General features: G+C 31.8%; 1 protein-coding gene and 1 long non-coding RNA gene across 2 annotated transcripts; one reads left to right on the forward strand and one right to left on the reverse strand.

Moving 5' to 3' along the window:
• Positions 1 to 3,880: 3,880 nt before the first annotated feature.
• On the forward strand, positions 3,881 to 4,184 carry LOC128196111 (uncharacterized). Its single transcript, XR_008248261.1, has 3 exons — positions 3,881 to 3,927; positions 4,018 to 4,066; positions 4,151 to 4,184. It is a non-coding gene; the product is annotated as an uncharacterized LOC128196111 (long non-coding RNA).
• A 4,356-nt stretch (positions 4,185 to 8,540) lies between these two features.
• Positions 8,541 to 9,141, reverse strand: LOC108330935 (defensin-like protein 1). The gene is made up of 2 exons (XM_017565538.2): positions 9,009 to 9,141; positions 8,541 to 8,893 (listed from the first exon to the last, which is right to left on the reverse strand). The coding sequence occupies exons 1-2, from the start codon at positions 9,067 to 9,069 to the stop codon at positions 8,727 to 8,729; spliced, it is 228 nt and encodes a 75-aa protein (XP_017421027.1). The 5' UTR covers positions 9,070 to 9,141; the 3' UTR covers positions 8,541 to 8,726.
• Positions 9,142 to 10,149: the final 1,008 nt, after the last annotated feature.

The raw sequence follows: 10,149 nt of genomic DNA on the forward strand, positions 1-10,149 counted from the left end.
GATTCTCGTTTTTTTCTGTGTAAACAGAAAATTATCTTTTAATCAAGGATTATGTTAGCTTTAAACTACAATCATACAAATTTCCAAATGTAAAATAATATTATAATAATTTTTATACCGCTTTTAATAGAAAAAACTTTTATCCAAATGAAAAATAAAATTAAAATATCAACGAAAACAGTAAATTTAGTTATATATTGTCAAGTAAATTAAAAATAGATCATCATTTTTTATTTGATAAGATTTCATATGTTTTAGTATGACTAAAATGTACTTTATGTATTATTTTATAATTATTTTTTAAATTTATCCAATATGAAAGCATAATTGATCTCATTTTCTTTAACAAAATTACATAGGGAATATTTTTAAACAAAATATTTATTAAGTATGGTTGTGCATAGCTAGGTATAGGTGGGCTCACAATTGATGATTTATATAAAAATATTATATTATATGTAGTTCTTCATAATAGCTTATTAGCTTAAAAACAGGATGTCATCTGATCAAACAAGAACGAAGGAATTTTGATAAGAAAATACTCCAAAATATTAATTGCATGTCAGAAATGCAGAAGAGCAGAGAGAGTGAGGAAGATGAAGACATGGAAAGTTGTGCATTGGAGGAAAAGTAGATGAGGGAGAAGAAAAAGTGCAGATTTCTTCGTCACGTTAGCGGGGAGTTAACTTCGTTTCTTTCAATTTAACGGAAGAGACTTGATTCATACAATTTTTACAACTTTGGGACCCATTGTATGCACCTTTAAAACCGGGTATTAAACTGGAAAAAATCCCTTAACATAGGGACTAAGTAAACTATTAAGCCTTTTTAAAATAAAAATAAGTGACGTGGAAAGCTTATTTAGAGGTATTTAGTTTCATAGGTTCAAGTGAAAGGTTTTAAAGTTTGTCTTCGTTCTTAAACGTCGTTACCAGAGGAGCTCTGTTCGTTGAACCATTATCTCACTCCGGTTCGTGGCGAGTTTTTTCGTTCCGTGGCCGTGGGTGTTCGTGTTTGTCTTTTGTTTAGGTTTTCGGTCCCTTTTTCAAGACATCGATGATGTTGGGGTTTTTTCTTTGTTTTGCACTTTTCAAAACCTTTTCTTGACAAGATTAGATTTTTGTTCTTTCTTGGTTTTGCATTCTTGTATAGGTTTGTTTTCTTTCTTTCTTGGTTGTGTATTATAGGTTTCTGGTTTGATGCCCTCTGTTATTGGGCTTTGCTATTTTGAATTTGCTTATGGAGTTATATATTTTCATTCTTGCGCTTTTGTTGTTCAATTGTTTTGGCTTTTCCTTTTTTGTCTTTTTTTCTGAAATGGAGAAACATGGTGAAGTTGGTGAACATAGTAATGGCAGCAAGAAGGTATGTGTGCTTATATGATAGTTCCACTGGTAGAGATTGTTAAAAAAGATGTGCTTCGTTTCTCACACCAAGAAGGGGGGGGGGGGGGGGGTTGAATTGGCGTTGTATAAAAATGATTGCTTTTGAAATCTTTTTCGCAAAACTACAAGTCTTTAAACTTTTCTTGAATCGCAAGTAAAAATGTATGCAATGTGACATTATGCGTATTCAAATACAAGTAATATGCAATCGATTAAATGTAGAGAGTTAGGGAGAAGAAGATTCAAACTCTGAGTTTTTATACTGGTTCGGCCAAGCCTACATCCAGTGTCCTTCCGATCAACCTTAGACCGAAAGCCAATTGCACTATAAGATCTGAGTTTTTAAAACAAGGTTTTTACAACGACCTCACTCGTCAAAATGTTAACAACCTCTCTAACTCACTAACCCAAAATATCCAATTTCAACAGACTAGCAACAAGAACAATCCTCTCCTGCAGTCAACCCCTTTGAGATCCCCCTCAAAGTCAAGAACCACACGTTCTTCTTCTTGTATACACCATAGGGAAACAACAACCTAAAGCGTTTGCAAGAGCTTCCTGATCCAGTAGTATGCACCTTTGTTGTGCAAAATGATCAGATAGTTTGAATCAATCAATCCAGCTTCTCAAAAACCATCAAGACTTGTTCACCACGACAATTCTTGTTTCTTGGAGTGTTTTCCTCTTCTGTAAAACTTTAAAGCATTTATCTTAAACAGATATGAAAGTGTTAAAATCAATTGTCCTACAGAATTTCAAATCATGCGTCTACATATAGTATAAGTCAAATCAGACCCATTTAAATCGATTATGATATTAATCTAATCGATTTCATCTCATAATTATAACAGATTAACAACAGTCAAAGTCATTAATTGAATGTACAATTAATGTAAGCGGTTTGCAATTAATGCTTGGGCAACATATTTAAAAATATGACTGTTGTGACTGTTATGTCAAGTAATGAAATAGTTTTCAAATCTTTAACAAATTTAATTGAATACAAGAATCATGTAATTGATTAAGTTTTAATACTTAGTATATTTTTGAAAACTTTTCTTCTCGAAATCCATCACAGCACACTTGAAAAAGATTTGTGCAAATCCACGAGTTTTAATCGATTTAACCACTAATGTAATCGATTTAAAACCTGTTGTTTTGCCACAGTTTAAAGCTTAAGCTGTCTGATGACTTTAATTGATTATCACATCATTGTAATCGATTTAGTCATACAAATATGCTTGGTGCATGTGGTTTTTCCATTTTGTTAAAATAGAATGGCTCAATTTCTCACACCAAGAGGGGGGGTGAATTGGTGAAACTTAAAAACAAAGTCTTCCAAAATCTTTTTCTCAAAAGGTGATGCCTTTAAAGCTTTCTTGAAACGCAAGGTAAAAGACTCTCTAATGCAGCGGAAACTTAATCAAATAAGTACAGAGTAAAGTCGATTAGAAGTAAAAGAGTAGGAATTAGAAAATTCAAACACTACTTTTTATACTGGTTCGGCCAACCTACCTACATCCAGTGTCCTTCCAACCACGGGAAGCAAATGCACTATAATGATCAAGGTTTTTACAACAAGGTTTTTATAGAGACCTCATCTCAAAAATATAAAACACCTCTCTAACCCTCTAATCAAATATAGGCAGTACAATTACTAGACCAGCAACAAGAATCCCCTCTCTTGTTGTTTATCCCTTTGAGACACCTCTCAAAATCAAGAATGCCGCACGCTCCTAAGGATATGATCATGCCATATTTTGGCCCACCAGCGATATTATATTCTTCTTTTTATTATCTTAAATCTTCAAGTTATAATTAAACGATTCCTAACTTTTGTAAATGTGAGTTGCAGGTTTACCGTCCTGAGAAACAACCAATTGCTCAACCTGTGAATGAGGCTCGTGAGGAAGCAGAAGACCATGATGCTATATCCATATTGACCTCCAGATTAAATAAGTTGAGAAAAGGACCGGTAGAGATGTTGTGGGAGTTAAGAACATTTGGCCTCGAGTGCCATGTTCCATTGTATATTAATTTCGATGATGCTTATGAGATCATTGGTGGAGAAAAAATGCTCAACATTTCATGCATACAACTATGGTGCATGTAAGTTTTTTATTTGTTATTTTCCAATTTGTATATTAGTATTATTACTTTTTAATAAATATACTTAACTTTATTCTTACAGGTACATGGACACCATCGTAGTTGAATCAGGTCGGGCGTCAGTTTATGGCTTTCTTGAACCTCAGACCATTCAACCATTTGGAAACACATTAGATTCCAAAAAATCATATATTCAAACATGGATGACTGAGTCTAACAGAGAGATATATATCGCGCCATACATTGATGCGTATGTGTTTCCCAATATTGTCAACTTTTATCAAATTTTAATCAATAAACTAACTCACTAGTTGTTGGTACATGATAGGGGCCATTGGCAACTCATGGTGATCATTCCAAAAAATGCACAAGTTGTATGGTTTTGCTCTCTTCATAGGAAGATTAAAGCGGAGTTGAAGTCCTTGATACAAACGTAAGTATTACATTCATTCTTATCAATTCATTATGATATTAATATATTAACTTATGTTTCTAATGTTTCAAATGTTTTAAATTTGTTTAGAGTTGTGACTAGGACCAGAGGACAACAACTTGAAATTATATATCCTAAGGTTGGAATTCGTTTATCTTTAACCTTTAATTTTCGTAGTCAAATTTAAACCATTACATTTGACTAAGTTCTTTCACATGTTTAGTGTAATAAGCAGAATGATTCCTGGGCATGTGGCTACTACATCATGTCATGGATGAAAGCAATCATCCGAGCAGATATTAGAGGGGAATGGACTGAGGTAAAAATTTACATTTGAAAATCTTACAAATATCAATAAACTTTTGACATTAAAATGAATATAATAGTAAAGTTTCCTTGATTATGCAGCGGTTCAACACTACCTCTCCATTGTCCACTTTAGTAATAACGACGATAAGAGAGGAATGAGTAGGATATTTGAATAAACATTTTAAATAGCTATAGCTTTATGTTTTTCCTTTCATGATACTAGCATTTGCTTACTTGTACAACTTTAAAACTGTTAATAGATCATTGTGAATAGATGAATACTGTGAATAGATGAATGAAAAACTGGGTTCTTTAAAGTTTTGATGATAGCATTAGCGTCTTTTAGTTTTACTATTTAATTGGAATTGATGATAGCTGGTTTAAATTAATTAATTCTGTGAATATATATGAATTAGAAAACTGGTTTCTGTATTTCAGGTTTGGTTGAATGAGCTAAACCGAATCAAATCGAAAAAAAAAACACTGAAGGTAACGTCGAAGTACACACCATTTGACGTTCAAACATCGACATTAACGTCCCATATAAACAATTTTGACATTAACCTTACGTCATTACCTTATACTTGACGTCAAATATTCCTTTAAATATAAATATTTATTCAAATATTACTCAAAAATTGACGTCAACTTTGAACTTCGACGTGAACATTACGTCCCTTATCCTCCACATCGACGTTAAGTTTACGTCCCTTCCCTCGTACATAAGACGACAAATTTTACTATAAATATAAATATGAATTCAAATATTGAACGTCAATCTCTTTTCTAACTGACGTAACATCATGTCATTGCACAATGTCGGCGTTAGGTTTACGTCAGATATAGGTACAATCGACGTGAAATTATACTATCAACGTCACCTCGTGATATCCGACGTAAAAGTTACGTCACCCTCTCTAATTCGTTGTTAAAAGCGAAAAATAAACGACGTAATACGCTGTTTTTGCACTAGTGAATGTACAATTTTCATATTCTAGTTATATATATATATATATATATATATATATATATATATATATATATATATATATATATATATATATATATATATATGAATGAATTGATTCATAAGAATGAATGATTTTGTCCTTTCATCACATGAGGAATGTACTGGACAAAGGAACACCACTACTTTAGAATATAACATTTAAATTAGAGAAAATAAAGTAGAGTAAGAAGTAACATAATTTCATCTTTGGTGTGTTAAGTACTCATGGTTATTTTTAAATATGTCCCAAATGATGCAAGGTAAATTTAACATCATGACAATTATAGATCACCTGTGAAAATACTAGTAAGATTACAATTTCTGGCAGCCCAATCTCCATACATTTTGCAAGCTACAATTCAAGAAGAAATAGTCAAGAAAGTGTAAATCATACCAGTTATATAATTCATAGATTCATAGATGAAGGAAAGAAATAAGAAATAGTTCTTGCTGCAAATATCAGTACCACAAGAAAGCCCAATTCATAAAGTCCAAAGCTTAACAGAGCAACCAGGGAAACTGTAGAGGGAGGGCTTAAGAACCTATAAAAGCAAAACAAATTACTCACCAAAATTATTTGTAGAAAAATAACTTGCAGAATGGTAAAAATCCTATCTATCAGTGTAATTGGAATTAATCATGATCACTAACTAGGAGTTATCAAAAGAAGGAGGGATTAGTACATTTCTAAAAGAATTAGAGCTAGCTGTGGTCCAAACAAGAAAAATAGAAACATCTTTAAACATATGAAACTATAAGTATTGCATGGATAATATCAAAAAGTTCAATGAATGTGACTACAAGATGGAAGGAAAAACAATTCAAGGATCTAGACAGGAACTAACCTCACTACATTGCGCCAGTCCACTGAATCCAACAACAATTTGGACGGTCGAAAGATAAGTGCACCCTGCGTCCCACGCATTATCCTCTCAAATCTCTACATATTTATCACTAATCAGATAAACAAGGATTAGTAGATCGAACAACGAACGAGAGAGCCAAAACCAGAGAACCAAGATCGAACATAGTCTTACCTCGACCTCGACCTAAGATTGGTCAGTGCGGGAGCGCGCTAAAGCACCTCGACCTCGCTCAACCCAAAAATGCCTCGACGCCTCGACGCCTCCACCTCGACACTCAACCAAGCAGGAGAAAATGAACGCCAAGTAGGAGAAGACGAACACGAAACAAGCAAGAGAAGATTGTGGTGCGGGAAAGGATTTGAGAAATTTTAACGAAGGTGCGGGGGAGGGAGGTTAGGATTTAAACATTTTTAGATTAGATGGACGACTGAAGGAGCGGGGGAGGGGATATGAGTTGGGTGAAAAGTTTAAAAAATAATAAAAAACGTTACCTGCAGTATAATCATAAACCGTTGGAAATTATTTGGGGTTTTGAAAATCACCGAAAAATAATCTCTCCTAAAATTAGTTATTTTTGTAGTGTAAGATTTTTAATCATAAATATAATAATATTATATATTTAAAATTTGGGATTTGAGATGATATAGGATGATAACAACCACATCCATTATTAATTAATGAACATTATCGGTTATTGAATCCTTTATATTAAATAAAGTTTAGTGATCTCATTATTATTTCTATAATTAAAAGTTATTAATTTATTTATGTAAAGTTTATCTTGAACTTTTCATGGGTGGTTTCAATTAAATGGTGCATAATTATTTTGCTTTAAAATAAATTTTAACATATATAAGTATGAATTGGAATATATCAAATATTTCTATATATTAATATATATTTTTTTCAAGAAATTAATATATATTTTTTCAGATATAAAAGAAAGTCGTGTAGTGTATTGTGTTTAATTTTTTTTTGAAAAGAATATATATAGCTGGAAAATTATTTGATATAATTAGTTGTGATTGGTATCATTGTGGTATATTTAATAAGTCGAGAAAATATGGAAACTAGCATAAAATTTATAATGGACAGATAATTGACTATGCCTTTTACACTTCTGCGTTTTATAAAGATGCTGTAATTGATGCACAACAGTATATTAATAAGCTGAGACAATGATGGAAAATAGAGTGATTCTTCCACTGTCTTCATCCTGCACTCCCAATTTTACTTGTTTACTCTTCATTAACAAAAAGTCAAAAATTAATACCGTATTTCGAAGTGCGTTTTCTAGTGGTCGTACTTTGAAATGCATTTTAATTAATTGTTTCCTAACCGCACTTCGAAGTGCGTTTCCTACTTTAATTAATCGTTTCCTAACCGCACTTCGAAGTGCGTTGTAATTAATTGTTTCGCACTTCGAAATTTGTTTCCTATTTTAATTAATTGTTTCCTGTTGTAATTAATTGTTTTCTAACCACACTTCAAAGTGCGTTTTAATTAATTGTTGCACTTTAAATCGAAAATAATATTTAAGATTACATATAATAATTATTATTTAATTCAATAAACAATTTAATAATTATTTCAATTTCATAAAAAGTTAAAAAACTTAAATAAAATTAAATACATAATAAATAATATATTAAGAAAATAATAATATATTGAAAAATAACAAATTCAACAAAATTTAACAAACAAATAAAATAATTCAAAATATATTAAAACAAAACATTTTATTTAACAACTAACATAAAAAATTAAATTTATTATACTAACTTAATAAAAATAAAACCTAATAAAATAAATATATACTAACCTAATAAAAAAGTTTTAAAACTAAACCCTAAACTTCGAAGTGTGGTTTGTCTCAGCTGCAGATCGAAATGCAGTGGGATCTCCGTGCTTTACGCATTTTGAACATCTGCAGCGGGATCTCCGTGCTTTACACATTTTGAACTGTGTGGATAGGTTTGTGCTTTCCGCAGATCGAAAAGCAATTTGTTTTTGTCGCAGTTCGAAATACAGTTTTTCTGTGCACCTGTGGACGTCATTGAAAGACAAAAGATATCATTAGAATTAAAATATGTTTTGAAAGCGCAGGAGGAAGACCGTGTGGAGGGAGAATCACTCTGGAAATATTTATAGTGGAGAAAGAATTAAAATTCTGCTTTTTACACTTCTGTGTTTTGCAAAACGATTTTTCTACTCGATTACACTGATTGATAAAACGAAATTCGAAATTATTCGAAATTATAGTGGTGTGAATACCGCAGAACTTGCTTATTTTCGTATTTTAAAAAAAAAATTATATTCTGGTAATAAAAGAGGGAGGTTTACCTATTATCATAAAAAACCAAAAAAATAAAATAAATGACAGAGGATGGAGGAAGAATGATGGGGACATATGTAATGCAACAAGGAGGTAACCAAGAAGCATTATTAATTATAAATATAATAAAGGCTGAACAAACACATGAGCAAATGCTGTCGAAGTAGAAAATAGTGGAAATAGGTGGTGGCAGCTAGCTATATCCCATTTCCAAATTGATAACAGTGAAAGACATGCATGAGATTTATTTGATAGTGAGATGCATGTTTGATATGTTCACTCAGCAAATCTTGGTGCAGAAGCATCGTCGGCGGAAGCCTCTGCAGTTCCCACCGGAGAAACCTTCATTCCTGCATACCAGAGCACAATTATGGTCTCCAGTACACGCACCCTTGAACCCGTGGCTCTGTGACTCGCACACTCTTCCCTCCGTCTGCACCACCACCTCTGCCACCACAAACAGAATACAAATAAGTACTTTCATCAAACACACATTACACTAAAACCCTGTTATACAAGTGACATTATGTAATGATAAAAGACAAAAGGAGATTAATCTTACGGGAAGCAAAGACCAGAAGAAGGAGCAAGAAGAAAAACCCACATGATTTCCTCATCTCCATGTTCACCAAGTTAACCTACTCTTTCTGGGGCAGTGTATGAATGCAGTAATGATAATGGGTGAAGCCAGTGTCCTTATATAGTGAACTGAATAGCGCGTGCATGACGTGTCAGATAATGGCGTGGAAAGATTATGACCAGCCAGATTCAGTGGCTCAATGTTTGAGATTCACGTGAAATTTTCAGAGATTGTCTGAAAACTGAGAGCTTGTTTTGTCCTTTTATCTGTCTTAATGAAAATGGTGTGGTGAAGGAGTAATTGCTATTTACTGAGGTGGGGGATTCACAATGTACAGTTTCACGTGATGACCTGCATCTCTGGGAGAAGAAACAGACAAAAACTAACAAAAACCAGATGCTCATGCCGTGGTAAATCTTATTTATATAATCTTCAATACCACTGATAATAATAATGTCAAAATTATATATTTGTCATACAAATAAAAAAGAAAATTATGTGTGGTTCACGTCTTTTTCCTACGTTTGATTCTTCGATTCCTCCTGGGGTAGTTGTTCTGAAGCTAGAACTTGGTCTATTATCAGAATGGAAGTGTAGGTTTCGTTATTTACACTGGGCCAACTTACAACTTTGTTTTTCAAGAATAACCCTTCCGATATTCATAAATTTAATTGGAAATCGACATCATAAATATCTGATTTTTTAAAAATTAAATAGTTTTTAACATTTCTTTTAAACAAAGTATACAAACTGTTAAAATAAATTAATCAATATGAATTAAATAATTAGTTTTATGAATTAAAAAAGTTAACCATTATTGAAAGTCATATAAGAAAAATGGAAGTATTTTTAAAATATAAATGGAAAATAAATTTGTCAAATATTTTTTTTAAATGTGATAAATTTGATTAATAATTAATGCATTTAATACACTTTTAAAAAATGTAAGTTTATAATCATTAGAAAAGGTTTGTAATAAAAAGAGTTGGTTATATTATTAATATTTAGAGCTAAAAATTTATTTATTTTCTTAACTTTTTTGTATTGTTTTAAACTTGTGTTGTTTGTAGATAATTTTATAGACTTGCATACTTCTTTATTGTTTTTAGTTCTTGATTGCGAG

This window comes from Vigna angularis, chromosome 4, assembly GCF_016808095.1.
Source record: "Vigna angularis cultivar LongXiaoDou No.4 chromosome 4, ASM1680809v1, whole genome shotgun sequence".
NCBI classification, from domain to species: domain Eukaryota; kingdom Viridiplantae; phylum Streptophyta; class Magnoliopsida; order Fabales; family Fabaceae; genus Vigna; species Vigna angularis.